General features: G+C 41.3%; 1 protein-coding gene across 3 annotated transcripts in view; it reads left to right on the top strand.

The window, feature by feature from the left end:
- Positions 1 to 18,035, top strand: part of nf1a (neurofibromin 1a) — a 144,657-nt gene extending 126,622 nt beyond the window's left edge. For all 3 annotated transcript variants that reach the window (XM_044201228.1, XM_044201229.1, XM_044201227.1), the window contains 11 exons: positions 1,517 to 1,643; positions 2,035 to 2,166; positions 2,672 to 2,807; positions 5,313 to 5,473; positions 5,586 to 5,708; positions 5,805 to 5,923; positions 6,031 to 6,131; positions 8,821 to 8,963; positions 9,125 to 9,171; positions 11,085 to 11,301; positions 14,129 to 18,035. In XM_044201228.1, the coding sequence (XP_044057163.1) occupies positions 1,517 to 1,643; positions 2,035 to 2,166; positions 2,672 to 2,807; positions 5,313 to 5,473; positions 5,586 to 5,708; positions 5,805 to 5,923; positions 6,031 to 6,131; positions 8,821 to 8,963; positions 9,125 to 9,171; positions 11,085 to 11,301; positions 14,129 to 14,271 (1,449 nt within the window). In that variant the 3' untranslated portion in view covers positions 14,272 to 18,035. The remainder of the gene's footprint in view (positions 1 to 1,516; positions 1,644 to 2,034; positions 2,167 to 2,671; positions 2,808 to 5,312; positions 5,474 to 5,585; positions 5,709 to 5,804; positions 5,924 to 6,030; positions 6,132 to 8,820; positions 8,964 to 9,124; positions 9,172 to 11,084; positions 11,302 to 14,128) is intronic.
- Positions 18,036 to 19,582: the final 1,547 nt, after the last annotated feature.

Raw genomic sequence — 19,582 nt, 5'->3', positions numbered from 1 at the left:
TGTGCAAAATACAGCGTTTGTGTGCTTCACCAGAGACATGGGACGAGGGCTGCTGGTGGTCGCAGGAGTAAACACACTACTGTAGCCTGCAGTGCACTTTACCGCCCGTTTCATTTGAAAAACACGGTGAAAAAAAATAAACCTTGTGTTTCACTGCAACGACATTAACAAGATATCATTTTGTACGATTGATTTAGCCAACCCTTGTCTTAAGGAACACCGCAATTTTACAACATTAATGGTAGAGGTTAGCGTGTAGCGAACCTTAGCTTTTGGTTAGGGTAGCAATAGCAGGACAACAGTTAGTGGTTATAGCATTTAACAAGCTGCATGTGGGCCGTATGTGATTTACCTTCAACCTACCGGTCTTCTGATGTCTTCCACCATGGCTTCAACAGCGCAGTAGCTGAGCCGCTGCGCCAGAGAAGGCCGGCATGTGACCCAGCAACGCATTGATCCAGATGATCAAACCAACGCTTTCTGCTTAATATACTGAAAATAAAACCATTTTAAATCGGCGCATATCGGATAACACATCTGTTGATACCGCTATATCTGTGATAGGCCAATATTGGCTGACCAATAAATCACTTGGCCTCTACTTCAAATATACAATGTCCCTGTAGTGAGTTTGTGATTATTTGGCTAAAGATTTCTTTGGCTAAAGATCGCTCCCTTGCTGCAACTGACACAACCCCTATGCTTTATGCAAATGAATGCGATGGAATGCCATGCAAATGCCAAAAAAGTAGTTATCGTGACAGACCTAGATACAAATTCTATGATGTTGCCTAGCACTCCATGCCCCCAGTTACAAAGCTTTCTACTTGTGTAGGTTACTACCACTACTAGTGGCAGTGAGTGCATTTGAATTAATTCTTTGAATATGTGAAGAGGGCCTGTTCAAGTTAAAATGGGGTGTTAAGTTGCTCTTTAATGTGGTATTAATGCAGATGCACCAGTGATGGCATTAAAAGGCCCCTTATATAGTATAAGTGCATATGGTACCGCTAATCTGCCAAAAGCAGTTAAAGTGCTTTTGTTAAACAACTCTTGAAAAGAGCTGAAGAACTGAACTGCACTGAATAAGTCTTTTGGATAAGAGGTGAAACGTCTCCAAGAATCTAAGTCCAGAGACCTTTGATTTGGCACTTAGCACTAGTTATACCATGACCTGGATGACTGAGAATCTTCACAGACATACAACTCGGACAAGCTTTTGAAGCATGGATTTGCGGTGAAGTACCAAACAACCACCTGAATCATCTTCTCTACATGTATGGATGATTGTAGATCTGTATTTTTAGTAAAATAAAGCAGAAAATGAATAGCCCATTTTAACACACCGAACACAAATTTAAACGAAACGTTTTCAACTCATTTTTGACTCCATTAAGTACATGAAGAGGCATGTGACATGAGGGACATCTGACAGTGAATGTTTTGACAGTGAATGACGACATGACCCAGTACAGTTTCCTCATCCCCCTCTTCTCCTCCTAACGTGCTCCTCCAGAGTCCAGAAGAAGTGTTCATGGAGATCAGGCGTCCTTTAGAATGGCACTGTAAGCAGATGGATCACTTTGTGGGCCTCAACTTTAGTGCCAACTTCAACTTTGCACTGGTGGGCCACCTACTCAAAGGTAAAGCTGCCACTGATACAGATAAGCATTCACAGTCATTCCATTTTCAATACAGTGTGGTTTTGTTGGATCATTGGGTGTACATGTTCATATCAATCACATATATAGAGAAAACACTATGACCAACAGTAAAAACATGAATCTGCTGTCAGTGTGGTTTAGCAGTACATTTTCAGTTTGCACATAGTTCAGTTCAACTGCAGTGTCTCAGGAATGAAGTCAGAGTCAACTTCAGGCAGAGTGACGTGAGCACCACTGCATGCAGTACTATTGTTCTGTCTGGGTGGAATTTGTTTCTGATTATTTTAATGCAGACGTATGTGCCACAGACATTTGGATCAGTGTCTTGTCCTTGACTGTCTGACTTTATGTCTCTAACCCGTGTCTCTAGGCTACAGACACCCATCACCCACCACAGTAGCGAGGACAGTGAGAATCCTGCACACACTGTTGGCTCTCATCAGCAAGCATCTGAAATGTGACAAGTTTGAGGTCAACACCCATAGTGTGGCCTATCTGGCTGGTAAGTAACATACTCAGTGGCATTTTTCATATAGATCCTCATGTCAGCACTACATTACACTTGCCCATTGCACCATGTGAAATATCTGCCATCCACTAAAATCCTATTCATATTTAATATGATGATCATATTATGCTACTGAAAAAATATGATAGAGCAAAGAAAAGTTGAACACGAAGACTTGTATATTGGTATGCAAACATCTGACCATTTTTGGACAGATTTTCTGTTTTGTAGATTCACTTAAGGAAAAATATGGGAACACATTTAAAAAAAATTAAATGTTGCATGTCAGAAAGTCGAGGCACTGAGTTAGTTTTACCAACAACTACTTTGTCAGTAGGCAGCTTCCAGGCATTTCTTGTAGCCGAGGGCTTTTACTTAACAAATGTAGAGCCTGTAGAGTCTATGAACGGTTAACTGTTATTGGTTATGGTGGTTTGGTTGGTTTAGGTCTGCCTTGCTATTGTTGATGACCAGCATTCCTTCTTGTTGTTTTGTGCAGCACTGCTCACTGTATCTGAGGAGGTCCGAAGTCGCTGCAGCCTCAAACACAGGAAGTCGCTACTGATTTCTGACCTCTCCATGGACCCAGTACCCATGGACACCTACTCCATTCACATCACTGATCCCAGCTGCAGGTGAGCCGACGGGAAAACCAAGGATGGAGTTGTCTGATCCATCCACAACAAAATAGGCAGACTACTTAAGATTCAGCCTAATGAACACACTCATGAGCTTACTCAATTTAAAGTGCAGACTTCTGTTTTCACAGTCTGTATTCTACTTCTTTCACTGTTTTGGTACAAAGCTTGACCTCTGATCACTTAGCATAGTCAGAGTAGAGTATAAAGTAGACAGAATCTTTGAACAGATACCTGCTTGCCTGCATGCTCAGACTAGAGTAGCACAAGACAGGGGTGTCCAGCTTTACCTCTTCTTATAATTGATCCCTTTGCAGAAGCCAACAGGTGTGACCTCCTAGTAGGGGTATAACGGTACACAAAATTCACGGTTTGGTACGTTTTCGGTACAGCAGGAAAAACAAAAAAACATTTTTTTGTAATTTATTTTGAAAAATGTAAACATTCACCAGTGGCATATTGGCCATAATTCACACTGTAACAATTAATGCAAATACTGTCATATTGTCAATAATAAAAAATAAACAAACCCTAGTTCACAGCTAAACTCAGACAGCTAAGGTTGGAAAAGGAAGATTAACGACTTACGCCTGGCCAGCCAACTGAATGAGTTCTACTGTCGATTTGAGAGACAATGGGACAGTCCTGACACCATCCCCCATGACTCCATCCACCAGCTCCACCTTCCCCACCTAAGCAGGGGCCTGGGCCTCTCCACAACTGCCCACCTGAGAGGCTCTCCCCTCTCCTACTACAACAACAACTCTCCATCTTGGAGAGGGACGTTAATAGACTGTTCAGGAGGCAGAACCCCCGGACTCCTCAGGAACCTACGCCAGGATCCTGTTTGTGGATTTTTTTGTCAATTGTCAATTTTATAGTTACGATTCTTCTTCTCTTCTGCTGTACTTGCTTTATGTTTCTTTATACTTTACTTTATATTTCTACTATGTGGCAATAAAGCTGATTCTGATAAATAACACAAATAGATAACACAAATGTCAGTAATGCTATATCGTAATTCCTGAACAACTGCAGCTTGCACTGGTTTATACAGGGTAGGCACAATGGACTGCCTAACGTGCATACATAAAGGCACATTGTAGCAGGGCTCAAGCACTTTGACCATATGCTTAAGTTCTGTACTCTCTACAACGGAGTATAGTCGCATATCTGCAGCGATAAACACTCCTATAGCATTAGTTATTACTTTACCACAGTGTGAATCTGCAGTGAGAGGGTGCCTGGACGCGGTGGGCCGTCGTAAATGACATGTTTGAAGTGTTTACACAGACATACCCGACTTCAGTTGAACAATGTCGGCATACAGTTTGACACTAATCGTTGCCCATCGTAACTAACCGGGAAACCGAAATGCTCCCATACACTGGATCTAAATGTCAGGGAGGATCCTTCAGCTCTGGTCTCTCTTTTGTGTTTACCATTTGGATGCAGCGACACTACATGAGCTTGACTAACCTGGTTAACCGGGCTAAGCCGACTAACATGCTACAGCTGATAGACAGCAACTGGTGCACTGCCAAAAGGTTCTGGGTAAAACTCGCGCTCTAGAATTTCTGTTCTAGCAGACATAAATAGACTATTTTGACATTAATAGTTTTGGTCACAGGACGTACCGATCCAAGGAAGTTGCATAACGAACCGAACGTCCTGTACTGAACGGTTCGGGATGAATACATGTACTGCTTACACCCCTACCTCCTAGTGACTAGCATAGTGGTTAGTTATGAGAAGCATTACATTTCCCAGTATGCCATAACCCTGCCCCTGCTATTGTTTTGCCTCTATTTCCTGGATTTTTTTTTAAATTACATATTTCCTTACTTTTATGATCTTTGCAAATTGAGGTAACTTTACAAAATTCAAGAGGACCTACATTGGTGGCCTGATGTACAATCATCTCTTTTGGGTAAACCTTTTTGTGATCTCTGTACTTCCACAGCTGCTCTGTCCCATCCAAATAACCTTTGAGATGATGAACATGGTAAACATTTTATTTACTAAACATCAACATGTTAGCATTGTCATTGTGAGCATGCTAGCATGCTGATGTTAGCATTTAGCTCAAAGCACCGCTGCGTCAGTAGTACAGCCAAGTACAGTCTCACAGAGCTGCTAGCATGGCTGTAGACTCTTAGTCTTGTTGAATTAATCTAACTATTGTCTAGTGGCCATTAGTGGTTCTGCATCCCTAAGGACTTGTGCATTGGCTTTAGCTTTCATTCATGGTGGTGGCTGCTGCATTAAAACAAATAAAGATAATAATTTTTTTTAAAAGCTCAACCTCAAGAACAGAATGAACTTCTCTGTGATCAATGTGTGTTCAACTTTGATAGATAATTTAAACAAAGTGAGAATAAAAGGTAGTGGGAATTCCAGTGTGTCATAGTTTGGTTTGTATCATCCATTGTCCAGCTACTAGCTTTTAAATGAGTCATCAAGTTGTCTTCTCTTACCTTTGTCCATTCACTGTCCTCTCAGAACTCTGCGAGAGACTCAGCCTTGGACGTCGCCTCAAGTTTCAGAGCGCTACCTTTCAGCCCATCCCTACCCTACAGTGGGCCAGATCAGCCCACGAACACGCAAGTCCATGAGCCTGGACATGGGTCAGCCCTCACAGGCCAACACCAAGAAGCTACTGGGTATGACTTATGCCTTTGCTTTGTTCAGTACATGTTGATCTTTCCTTAGGAGGAGCATCCTGTATGTTAAACTTCCTGATTGAAAATGTATTTGTGGTTGTTTATTTGGCAGGCACCAGGAAAAGCTTTGATCATCTCATATCGGACTCTAAAGCACCAAAGAGACCAGAGATGGAGTCGGGTATGACCACCCCTCCCAAGATGAGGCGTGTTGCAGAGAATGACTACGAGATAGGTGAGAGTACAATTCTGGCCTTTCCTTCTACATCTGATATCGTGCAGTTTGTTTCGGGGAGATATTTAATGTAAATCCTCCATGTTATAATTACAGAGACACAAAGAATTGGGAACTCTCACCTACGCAAGGTGTCTGTATCAGAGTCCAACGTTCTGCTGGATGAGGAGGTGCTGACTGACCCAAAGATCCAGGCTCTGCTGCTCACTGTGCTGGTGAGGAAACACACCACATGGTCTTTAGAAATGACGGATAGCAATCAAATGCTGTTACCTTTCGTCTCCTAGTTACTGACTCTGCTACTGTTACTCTGATTTTCCAGGCCACACAGGTCAAATACACCACTGATGACTTTGACCAGCGAATTCTGTACGAGTACTTGGCTGAAGCTAGCGTTGTCTTCCCAAAGGTTTTTCCAGTTGTGTAAGTAACCAACATACAGCGGGTAAAATAAGTATTGAACACAACACTATTTTTCTCAGTAAATATATTTCTAAAGGTGCTATTGAAATGAAATCTTCACCAGATGTTGGTAACAACATCTGTAAGTTATGTATAATGTAAATGATACAGGCAAAAAGTATTGAACACATGAAGAAATGGAGGTGCAAAAAGGCATGGAAAGCCAAGACAGTCAGTAATTAGAAAGCAGTCCTGCCCCTTGTCAGTACAAATTAATATCAGCTAGTTCAGTCCCAACTGATATATAAAAAGGTGTCTCATTACCAAGGTGTCACAGAAGAAACATCTCATGATGGGTAAAAGCAACGAGCGCTCTCAAGACCTTTGCAACCTTATTGTTGCAAAACATACTGATGACGTTGGTTTCAGAAGGATTTCAAAACCTCTGAATGTTCCAGTGAGCACTGTTGGGGCCATAATCTGGAAGTGGAAAGAACATCATTTCACCATAAACCGGCCACAACCAGGCGCTCCTGCAAGATTTCTGACAGAGGAGTGAAAAGAATCATCAGAAGAGTTGTTCAAAAGCCAAGGACCACTTGTGGACAGCTTCAGAAGGACCTGGGATTAGCAGGTACAATTGTTTCAAAGAAAACGATAAGTAATGTACTCAGCCGCCGTGGCCTGTATGCACGCTCACCACGCAAGACTCTGTTACTGAAGAAAAAGCATGTTGAAACTCGTTTAAAGTTTGCTGCACAACATTTGGACAAGGCTGTGACATACTGGGAGAATATAGTCTGGTCAGATGAGACCAAAACTGAACTCTTTGGATGCCATAATACACACCATGTTTGGAGGAGAAATGGACTGACCCCAAAACACCACGCCAACAGTGAGGCTTGGAGGGGGAAACTTCATGGTGTGGGGCTGTTTTTCTATACACGGTACTGGCAAACTTCATATAACTGAAGGAAGGATGAATGAAAAATGTTCAGAGACATTCTTGATAAAAATCTGCTGCCATCTACCAGGATGATGAAGATGAAACGAGGGAGGACATTTCAGCAAGACAATGATCCCAAACACACAGCCGAGGAAGCTCAGTTGGTTTCAGAGAGAGAAAGTAAAGCTGCTAGAACGGCCCAGCCAATCACCCGACCTGAATCCAATTTAAAATCTATGAAAAGAACTAAAGATCAGAGTTCATAGAAGAGATCTGAAGACTGTCTGTGTGGAAGAAGGGGCCAAAATCACACTTCAGCAACGCATGCAACTCGTTTCTCCACACAGGAGGAGTCCCGAAGCCGTCATTACCAACAGAGGCTTTTGTACAAAGTATTAAATGAATTTCAGTAAGCGTGTTCAATACTTTTTCCCTGTGTCATTTAACATTATTATACATCATTTATGGACATCTGTGGTTAGATTTCTTTGCATGTGTGGATTGCATGGGTTGTTAGCAACATCTGGTGAAAATTTCATTTCAATAGCATCTTTAGAAATATATTTACTGAGAAAAATGGTGTTATGTTCAAAACTTATTTTACCCACTGTATATCACCCGTATAGTGGGACCTGGTCCTACATATCTTCAGTCTAATCAGGTACCTGAGAGGATCCAAGTGGACTCTCATCATGCAGCTGCTTTTTATTTGGTGGAGCATCAAGCTGTTGCCACTGTTGGTGTTCTCTCTTTGTTTGATCCCGGCTTCCCCCGGCCCACATGTCGAAGTGTCCTTGGGCAAGATAGTGAACCCCAATTTGCTCCCGAGGGCTGTGCCTTCGGTGTGTCAGTGTGTGTGAATGATTAGTTTCCTTGGACTGATGAGCAGTTAGCATCTGCCATCAGTGTGTGAATGGGGTGAATGTGATATGTAGTGTGAAGCGCTTTGAGTGGTCGGAGACTAGAAAGGCGCTATACAAGTACAGTCCATTTACCATTTGTTTGAGTCTGGTCTAATTATCCTGGAGTCTGTAGTGGTAGACCGGTCTTAATTTTGCTCTTAGTCTAATGCAAATTAGACTGTTTCACAAAAATAAAGTTAGCCACCCTACCCCCACGCTAACTCTGAAATAAGAGCCACATTTCCATGGTAACAATCAGTGACACCTGCTGACCAGTGTTTCCATGGTAATGGTTTCCTGTAACTGTTGAATTCTTCGAGAGGACAGCTGCAACAGATGTCTCACTCTTAGTTTGATCAAAGCCATTGTCAAAGTCTTTGTGAAGCTCAAACTTTTGAAAACTTCTGTTTTTGAAAATGAGTTCATGCATGAGTTTGGTTTTCCATGGGCCTGCTTCTCTGTTTGGGACCAGGCCCAAGATGGCCTGTGAAGACCTCTAGTCTGATGTAAAGGCTTGGAAGGGTAAATGGCTGCTGTTAAAGAGTAACACTCTTCTTAATTGTCAGTGTGATGGACTTCCTGTGAAGTCTGCAAATTTGTAGAACCAAATATAAACTCACTTTTTGTACCTCGCTGTGGTATTATAAGATCCCTGTGGCTTCTCGGGTTGCTGCATCAACGATGAAAGGTGAACTATAAGCTGAACTACAATGTCACAATATAAAAATACTGGTAGAAGAGGAAGAAGTCTCATTTCGTCAAAGCCTCAGTACAAGCTGTCAACCTGTGATGCATGCACATATATAGAGCATCATTTATACAGACTTAACAACAGTGTTTTATGCATATGTGTCCTCCTCAGCCACAACCTGCTGGACTCCAAGATCAACACTGTGCTGTCCATGTGCCAGGACACTAACCTCCTGAATCCTGTCCACGGCATCGTCCAGAGTGTGGTGTACCACGAGGAGTCCCCCCCTCAGTACCAGCCCTCCTATTTACAAAGTAATACACGCTGACATTTTCACTTTTTTTACAGGCCAAGCATGTTAACTTCACTGGTCGTACAGTTGGGACACAACCTGTTGCCTGAAATATGAACTTTCCTAAAGATGTGACCTCATCTCTCCCCTCCTACCTTTCTCTCCCTCCCTTTCATTTCACAGGCTTTGGCTTTAATGGACTTTGGAGGTTTGCCGGACCCTTCTCTAAGGTATGAATGATTCTTTCCTCCTGTCATTTTTTTATTTTCTCTGAGGTACCCTTGGCTGCCACGCAGGAAATATTCAGCTTACTAAGCAATTACATGACAGTTCTGCAACCAGCCTGCCACACACACACATACACACACACACACCACAGTAGCAGAGAGGCTGGAGATCATTTGAAGTTGAGTTTTCAGTAGCTGCTCAACATTTTAGAATACACCACTAATGGTGTAGTACCATTGTCTCCAGCTCCTTCTGTGACCCCATATACATAATAGATTGATAAATGAATAATGTATTTGAATATTATCAGATTTGCAGAGGGTTATCTTTAGGTAACTTTACAGAACTAAAACACAGTAAATAGACAAAACGTGTGACACATTTCACTGCAAAAGTTGAAGACTTTTCAACCCACTGTTCCCCCATTCATGAAATCAATAATAAAAATATTTAGAATCCAGAAAGGAAGAACATTGTCATAGGTGATGGAGACACTGTAAATTATGCAGAGTAATGGAAACATTGTTGGCTTCATTTGTATCATTTAGTACAGAATTTATTAAATGGAGCTTTACCTTTAAATGACAAAATATGCTCTTCCACTTTAACAGAATCAGAAAATAGGTGCTTGAAAATTATTTTTGAGGAAGAGTCATGGAGTGATGAAGTGTTCTTTATTTATTACTTTAACTTTAGTCAAGCAGGAGGCCTCCTCTTTTACAGTAGTAGCCCCGTAAGAACACACGGTTAATTCACAGTGAGAACAGTAAGGTAGTACCTGAGAAGGCAGAGAGAAGCTGCACTATTTCAAACACTTATGTTCTTCCCGAAACACATTTTGAATGTCGTGTTTTCAGTCTGATATTTAGGCAGCGTCTCCAGATGGTAAATGGTCTGTACTTGTATAGTGCCTTTCTAGTCTTCCAACCACTCAAAGCGCTTCACACACTTCACACTCTACATATCTCATTCACACACTCACACACCGAAGGTAGAGCCACAGGGAGCGATGTGGGGTTCAGTGTCTTGCCCAAGGACACTTCGACATGTGGGCTGGGGGAAGCCGGATCGAACCACCGACCTTCCGATTGGTGGACGACCCGCTCTGCAGCTAAGCCACAGCCGAAGTTTATATTTATCTAAATGATTGTTGCCCAGTTCAGAACAGACCCTGGGAACACTGGTAATGATCTGCTCTGATAACTGAAACAGGTGAAAGCATTTTACAGAGGTAGACGGGACGTTTACCAAGAATGGATTTAAAGATGAAAAGGTCCATATGAATCTTCCTCTGTATTTTCAGTGACGTCCATCCAGTTAATGGGGAAAAAAATACAGTGAAGATCTTTTTTTGACTCTGATGAAGACACAGTTGTGTCAACACGTTAGTTTGTTTGCACAATTAAAGGCTGCAAATCAGTCAGTGTGCTCCAGTCCCCTTTTTTCCGTTGAAAGTGCAGAACCCTATTCAAGTACAGCGATGAGTTTATGAACCAACATTCAAAGGATGTCACCATCGTCTTAACAGCTAAAAATGTGGACTGGACAACATTTTTTCTTACTGCAAGTGGAAAGCCATTCTTCAAACAAAAATAAAAACCTAATTTGGGCTGAGTTTCTACAAGAGTTTACATACAAGAGTCATTTGAATGATTAACAATGAATGAAGTTATGTTTTCTTAAAATGCAAGAAAAATCGTCTAGATAAGGTGTTGACATGAACAAGGTGTTTATGTATTAAGATGGTAATAATCAATAATAATAAAGGAGTGTTACAGTGGATATTCGTAAATCATTAGGTTACACTAACTGAACACATATTTGATCAGCAGTGTTAACCCAAACACCCATCAGTCTAACATTTTTCATCTTCTCTGTCCACACACACACACACACACACCTGCTAACCCTGTAGCAAACACAGATACCAGACTATGCCGAGCTGATCGTCAAGTTTCTGGAAGCCTTGATTGACAGCTACCTGCCAGCAGCTGACGAAGAGCGAGGGGAGGAGCAGCTGAGGACGCCCACCTCCCCCTACCCCCCCACCAGCCAGAGCCAGCTCAGCATCACTGCCAACCTCAACCTGTCCAACTCCATGACCTCACTGGCCACCTCGCAGCACTCACCAGGTCTCTCTCTCTCACACACACACACACACACACACACACACACATTCCTTGGGACTGAACTATTTTGAAGGTATAGTAAAAGTCTACTACTGACCATTTTATTTCTGACTTTATCCTGGTTGTTTTTCTTTTTTACTTTCTTTTTTTTGTTTTGAAAATACTTAATTGTTCTGCTGCCTTCTGGGAAGCCCTTTATTTTAATAGTGTTGAGCTTGAAAACTTAAGACATCCACTAAAGCTCAGCTTAATAGTTTGTTACAAAAACATAACAACAAATCATGTTTCCAGAGACTGGTTTCTTCACTCGGTAGCCTGTTTAATAGCCATTCTACAGTCTAAAAGACTGCCTGGGGCTGCAAGCCATTCACACTATGGGGTAGTGTTAAAAACGACGTGTGTGAGTGAGTCGTTAAAATCCCTGCTCCAGCCTGCAGGGGCACTGCTGAGTATGGACTTTAACACTCATGCACCTGCTGGTCCCCTCTTGGCTAAAGAGGGGACCTAACACAATTCACCAGAGGGTTTTAGACAGGATTTTAAAGCATGACCAACAGGGGACCTCCAAAATTCAATTCAGTTTTATTTATATAGCGCCAATTCATAACAGAAGTTATCTCATTCCACTTTTCCTATAGAGCAGGTCTAGACCGAACTCTTTATAATATTAATTACAGAGACCCAACAAATCCCACCATGAGCAAGCATTTGGCGACAGTGGCAAGGAAAAACTTCCTTTAAGAGGCAGAAACCTTGGACAGAACCAGACTCAATGGTGGGCGGCCATCCGCCGCTGCCGTATTAGGTTTTGAGAGAGAGAGGGAGGGAGAGAGAGAGAGAGAGAGAGAGGGAGAGGTTTGCCTGTGCCCTGTTGGTGAGTGTGTAACGACGCCGAGATCCACTATTGGATAGGTAGGTAAGTGCACACACACACACACACACACACACACACACACACACTCACAGAGACCCTCCCTGTGACTCTCTGCATGAACTAAACGGAAAGTGTTGACCGGAGAATCAATGCTGCACCACAGCTCCTCCTCCCATGGTCTCTGTCCCTGTTAACCCCTCTGACCTCTAAACTTAGTCAAGGACAAGTCGAAATCTGGAACTGATTCAAGTCACACTCCAGGATCAGAAATATATTTCCCAGACTGGTGACATTCACAATTTAGTCTTTAATATAGTTCTATTCTATTTCTTTGAGCCCCAGCAGAGGTTAAAGGGTAACGTTACCTGGGCTGCAAAACTGCAGTCAGTCTAAAAATGCAGGGAGGAGTCACCTGCTGATGCAACACCACCCCCTGTTGTTTGATAAATTACACATCAGAAAAAATCAGCCCTTGAAATTGGTGCTAAAGAAACACTTGAAATGATATAAAAAGTTTCTCTTTTGTCTTATTTGACATCAGTAGACAATCACAGTATTTCACGAGAACATGACAGCCCTCTTTAGGAGAGGAGGCATTTGTTGAAAGTGGTACCTGTAGTATAATTACTATAAACAGTGATATGTTGATGTTAAAAAAAACAAAAAGACCCTATATATTATATTATATGACCCTAAGTCACTAAACTGGACATCGGATCATTACCATCACTGCAATACTTGAAATAATTGTGCAATATACTCAGTTTAAAATTCCCTATTTATTGATATTTATTCATACCTCTATTACTGCTGTGCAATATCCACAGTCTCATAATTATCTTAATAAGCTACACTTAACTTGACAGTACTCATTATTGCGCTATTACTTATTACTTGTATTATTACATTGTATTATACTGTACATACTTATCACTCTGTAAATCCACTTTGCACTTTACACTTATTTTAATTTTATACTTATATCCACTTTGTACTTAATTTATCTTAGCTGTATTATAGCGTATTATATTTTGATTTGCACATCTCTTATTTCTTTCTAGAAATAATTGTCTCGTTGCGGACTTATTTATTATTATTTCTATTCCTGTGTGCATTAATGTGACAGTGAGCTGCTGTAACAAAAGAGTTTCCCCTCTGGGATCAATAAAGTATTTCTGATTCTGATTCTGAAAATGGAAGACTTTCACATATAGTGAGTGTTTCTTACAGATAACCACTGAACTTGTGGTGGTTGACACTGTGGGGGTCTCCATTCATGAGCTCTCATGTAGATGATAGACTTTACCTGGGAAAGTTTGCTAGAATAACCTTTAGAACCTTTTAAGAAGAAAGACATATTAGTCTGTGTCGATTTTTACATGAGAAGAAATCTAATATACACACAATACAAATGTATTTCCACAAACCTCTACAATACTGACACAGACAACAGACGTGGTTGAGATACATTCGCTGACAGGATGAACCCAATTTAGAGAAGTGGTTCCCAGCTTGTCTCTCAGGGACTAACTTAACACTCATTCAGTTCATTTCCATTTAAACTTCTGTTTTGTTCTGCCGTTTCAATTTTATTACACAATATGGAAAAAATAGTTAACACCTCAAGTAATATGAAGTGTTGCAACAAGGGAGCGGAGTTGAGGCTTAAAAACAACATCAAAACAACACAGACCCAGCATCATCTTGTGCTGTAAATGTGCAGATCATGCTCACTCTGCAGCGGGGAAGAGCACTTCAAAATTCAATTTAAAGAGTTGAAGGGTAAAGTTGACCCACATGATGGTGACCCATTCAGAATGAACTCGTGGCCCACTTTTAAACCACGACCCAGCAGCTGGGAACCGATGATTTAGGGGAAAGTCGAAGGAAATTTTTGATTTTGAGTTGTTCAATTGTTAAACCGATGTGTTATCTGTCCTCCATGTGGTCCTCCAGGTGTGGATAAGGAGAACGTCCAGCTGTCCCCCAGCTCTGCTCTGTCCAGCGGGGGTCGGACTCGCCATGGTTCAGCCAGTCAGGTCCAGAAGCAGCGCAGCGCCGGCAGCTTCAAGAGACCCAGCATCAAGAAGATAGTCTGATCAGCCAGAGAACACCCACTCCACCCTCCTCCCCCCGCCCCTCCCTCCGCCTGTCAGGCCTCATGCTGCACTCCACTTTTTCCTCTTTTTATTTCCTCCTTCTCCATGGTTGTTGCTCTGGCAGGAAAACAAGTGATTTTGTGTTTTGCTTTGAGGAGGAATATTGGCAAGAGCAAACATGAATTTTGTGCTGCTTGAGATTTTTTTCAAATCTTTCATTTCAGACGGCTCGTGGTGGAGGAGAAGCTTCTGTTTAATCCTTTCTGTTCTTCTCTGGAGTCAGTGTTTAAGCTCTTCTTCACAGATGTTCAGCAGCAGTTTGAGTCTTCTGCAGCGGTGGTGGTCACACATGCGAAACTATTGAAAAACAAAATCCCTCTGAGGCTGATGGGAATACAGTCCGGACATCAAGGTTCAGTTTGGACAGGGACTGTGACATTTCTCAGACAGTTTACACCAGGAGGAACCAGAAACTGAAGTTCTGTCTTTATGCCGAAGTTTGATCCATGACATGCCCCTTGGCCTTCCTTATGACTAAACACTCCTGTGTCAGCCAGATGGACCAAATGACAGTGTGTGTGTGTGGGGGGGGGGGCTACTTGGACATTGCTCAGCGCCCCTCTCCCAGTCCTGTACATATTTTACATAGAACAGAATATGTATAACTAGTCCTTAGTGCTAATTTAGATGTTGACGTTTTCTCCATGGTGTGCCTTTGTCAGGGTTTTTCAATGTGTACAATTTGTAAAGTAAAAGTCAAACCTTGCTGGGGAAAAAGAACAGGTACTAATTATGGAGGCGAGCCGTCCATATCACCACAAGTTCACACGAGCTGCCTCAAGACCGGCCTCCAATGATCGTCAAATATACAATCATCCATATACCCTGTTGCCTGAAAGTATTTATCCTGTACAGCTAGATAGTGCTACACAAATCTTCTTCTTTTTGAACACTTTCAATGTATCAACATGAAGATCGCAAAACACTAGCGGAAACACAACCGTGTAAATAGCTCCAAGCTTTGTTTGTTTGTTTTTTGTTTGTTTCGCTTTTTTTTAGCTGTTTTTTGTTAGTTATTTTTAGTATGAACTGTATTTTCAGCAGCCTAAAATTTTCATTTGTTTACACAGTGACAAGGAAAAGTGTGTAATAGGCAATAATCCTCAACTCTCAAAGTCCTTGGTCAACCACCAATTTTATTTGTACAGTGAACAGCGAGAACACACCACTACGTCAGCTCGGTGCAATATGATGCCAACTCCTGAGTTGCCTGTTAACATAGAGGTTTAGCTCCTATAGATTACCTCCAATGACCATTTGAATTGAGAAGAGGCAGTGGACAGTGTGATATTTGATCCCATCTCTCACACACACACACACACAGACCCATTTGTTTAAAGGAAAAATCCACCCTAAAAGAAGTTTAGACACTGTTTGGTCGGGCTAAGTATCATTGGAAGTTTCACAGTAGTGTTGGCCGTACCATTCCATTCTGTCCATATCAATACAAAAACATACTGTTTTCTATATCCTTTTTTGCAGAGTAAAAACACATTTGACTCCTTTCTAGTCAGTGCTGTGAGAGGTTTTGGTCACAACACCAGAACCAAACGTGTCACAGCATCGAGACTGTGAGATGTGATTAAAAGCTCTGGAAAAAGCTAGGAAGTGAAACTTATTTTTTTCAGATGACTCTTTCCAAAATAACACACATACAACAATATTAGCTCATCACAGATATGCCATTATCTGTGTTTATGTCAGCAAAAGAGTAAAAAGAAACGTCCGTAGAGAAACAAACATCACAATCGCTATTGGTCTCACAAATCCAGTGTACTGGTTAGGGTGTAATCTGCATTACCGTGCAACAATAATGCTTGGAATCCTTTGACAATAAAAGCAGTCAGGATGTTCAGTGTGATGATTACAATTGCCTACAGGTTTATTTGGATGTTGTACTGAAATGAATGGGAACCAATGGCTGCCTGAAGGGTAGAAAGACACACTGACAGATCTAAAACACTATGGTTTGCTGTGGAAATGGTCACATGGTTTGTGGTAAATGGGTCTAAACATACAGACCCTCTGGTCTGGGCCTGTAAACCATCTGTGACAGCATCTGTGTACACGTGTTGCCATAGATTGGATTGTTTGGTTGAGCAGGTGTAGAATGGCACTGTTCTGATTGGTGCTCCGCTCGCAGCCTCCTTCCACTGCTCAGGAGGGTTGGTTTGTCAAAACGCTTATATCCTGCCTTAACATCTATGCATGGCACGAGTTGAGTATTGTTGTACAACTCTGTGCTGCTCAGAGTCTGACACCCTTTCTTACCATTTTAAGTGTTCATGTTACCTTGTGGATACATCTGTGAATCATTCATTATTGATTTCTTTCTTGTATTAGGGGATTTGTTATTTTATTCTGACCATGCAGCTCATTCAGTAAACACATGGTCATTAGATAAATTCCATGGAAAGGGACATTTTCATGCAATTCTGCCTCCAAGAATGACATAAAGGGAAGACTGAGTTTAATACTAAAAGGAATTATTTGGAAGTGAATCCACTTTTCTTGTTGCCCTCCATCACTGACATGTTGTCACTGCCAGGACCAAACCAAGAAATAATTTTTCCACTTCTGAAAAGTCAGAACATTGTTTTGGGCTTCAGAAAGTTGGATGATTGCCCACCCCTGAGTTAGTATGCTTCCAACAAACTACTTCATACGACGTATTGTCTGAACACATCTGAAGGCAAAAGTCTTAATACTTGTCCCAAATGGTCACACCCAAAGCTTGAACAAAAATCCTCCCCATCACAGAGAGGTGATGAATCATAGAAATGGGGTTTAGTTAAAAGCGCACACTTTCCAACAGTCTCTCCTTGAAAGTGTTTGTGGTGTGGCACACAGTTGGACACATGAAAGTGATGGAGGAGAGAAGTTCAAACCTCTACACCCTGACCTGCTGATGTGTTATTTAGTAAAACTTCTGCCCTGCTTCCCCTGTAAATACGCCTAACCCTAGTTCAGAGTCAAGCATGGATTTTCATCACCTTCAAGTTGTTAAAGTCACATTTTCTAACACACAGGATGTTTGGAGCAGTTAAGGGTTGGTACAGAGTGGCCATGAAGGTCCAGGTTGTGAAGGTACATGTTTATTCAGATTTCAGTGTCAGTTTCCACAGAAACGTCTAATCGTATAACTCGTCGTTATCTCTACTCACCGCCTTTCACTGTCCAACTGTTCTTAAAGCTACACTCCCTGATTTTCTTCTAAAAAGCGCCAAACCCTGAATCACAGAATCAGTGAGTGTACCGTTAACAAAACACAACCAGGAAAAATCTGAAGGCAAGATTTTATTTGAGCACTGTGTTAGCAGATTGCCATCGTTTCCAGGTTTTAGTTTGACTTGTGTGTGAATGAAAATATTGAGGATTATGTATCCATAACCTCTTCAACAAGTGGTTGACTTGCACTAATTTAAAAAAACAGTCATGGGTTTGTAAAGATGAAAAACCTCAAAATGTGGCATGTTTTATTTGATGTTATGCAAAATCTAATGTCTGTAGAGTAATAGTCTGAGTTTTGTTTTTAATGCAGTATGTGTGACAATTGTAAATACTTTGTGTACAATTTGAGATGGTATATTTACTACACTGTACATACATGTGATATTGTATCATTTTGTTTTTGTAAAGCAGTCTGTATAATAATATACAAATTGAACTATTCCAGTGTTAGTAATAAAATGTTTTGCTCTCCACAATGTTTGATAACACAAACCAGCTTTCATTTTAAATCCCAAACTTGATTTATTAATATGATTTTTCTTCATGAAGGTTAAACATGTTCAGAGGTATCGATGAAGAGGAGTATTTATTTAAAACATCAGATTTCATCAGTGGTGTCAATACTGTTCCACAATTCAGCATTCAGCTACTATACGTTCAGAATGTTTGTAAATAAAACTACAGTATATTAGCAATAATGCATACTCAAGTATTATCAACGTGTAAGCTGTCCTACCAGAAGTGATAAGAGCCTTGATCACTGTTACTCCACTATTAAAGGAGCTTACAGGTCTCTACCACATCCATACTTTGCAAAGTCTGACATTCCTCTGTGCTCTTGCTACCTGGTGAAGATGGTACAGTACTGGAATGAGGACAGTGAACTGAGACTCTAGGGCTGTCTTGATTTAATCAATTAAGATCTTGATGAGTATACAGAATCAGTAATGGTTTATACGTATGACCCAAGGTGCATGTGGAAAGGGCTACACGAAATAACTGATTTTGAACCCAGACCCAATACAGTAAGTAATTAGCTGATGAGCTGAACTGTTTTTATGCAGTCTTCGAGACTCTCTGACCTACCAATGCAAGACACAAACTGCATCTTTGACAGATCTAAAGACTTTATTCACCTCCCTCTCGGTCAGTTGCAATGTACTGTCAAAGTTCAGAAAGCCGCAGGGCCAAATGGAATTCCATTTCGAGTCTTAAAGGCCTGCTCAATTCAGCTTTGCTCTGTTTTTACTGATATTTTGAATCGGTCACTGACACTTTTCTGGGTTCCACTGTGTTTTAAACAAAGCACAAGTGTACCTGTACCCCAAGAAAACACCAGTAACATGTCTAAATGATTATAGGCCAATTGCTCTGTAGTAATAATGAAATGCTTTGAGAGACAAGTCAAGTCCTATGTGATATACCTGCTTCCTTAGATCCATTACAGTTTGCTTATCGGCCAAATAGGTCAGTTGAGAATGCAGTCCTCCATGTCCAGCACACTGCTGTTCAACATCTTGAGGGGAGGAACACCCACAGTATGTCAGACTACTGTTTTATCAATTTTAGCTCTGCCTTTGATGGAACTGGTATTTAAACCTGGGCCCGGGTCATTCCGTCTGTGCTTGGGTGTATGATTTTCTATCTGGCAGACCCCAAACAGTGAGGTTGGGAGGAACCCACTCTTCCACTCTAATTCTGAACACAGGTAACCCGCATGGATGCTGTCTTAGTCCTCTACTTTGTTCACTTATGACTGTCTCCAAACATCATAACGACCAAATTCTTAAATTTGCAGATGATACAACAGTGATTGGTCTCATCCATAACAACAATGAGAATGCTTATAGGATGGATGTGAAAGAGCTATCCATGTGGTGTAGGGAAAATAACCTGTTGCTCAATTTAGATAAAAACCAAAGAAATGATCATTGATGTCAGGAAGCATGATGTCTACCCCTACCCCTTAACTATTGCAGGTATGGCTGTTGAGGTTATTAAGAGGTTTACATTTTTAGCA

The sequence above is a fragment of the Siniperca chuatsi genome, linkage group LG7 (assembly GCF_020085105.1).
Source record: "Siniperca chuatsi isolate FFG_IHB_CAS linkage group LG7, ASM2008510v1, whole genome shotgun sequence".
NCBI lineage: Eukaryota > Metazoa > Chordata > Actinopteri > Centrarchiformes > Sinipercidae > Siniperca > Siniperca chuatsi.
The sequence above is the reverse complement of the archived record's forward strand: the minus strand, read 5'-3'. Positions and strand labels throughout refer to the sequence as shown.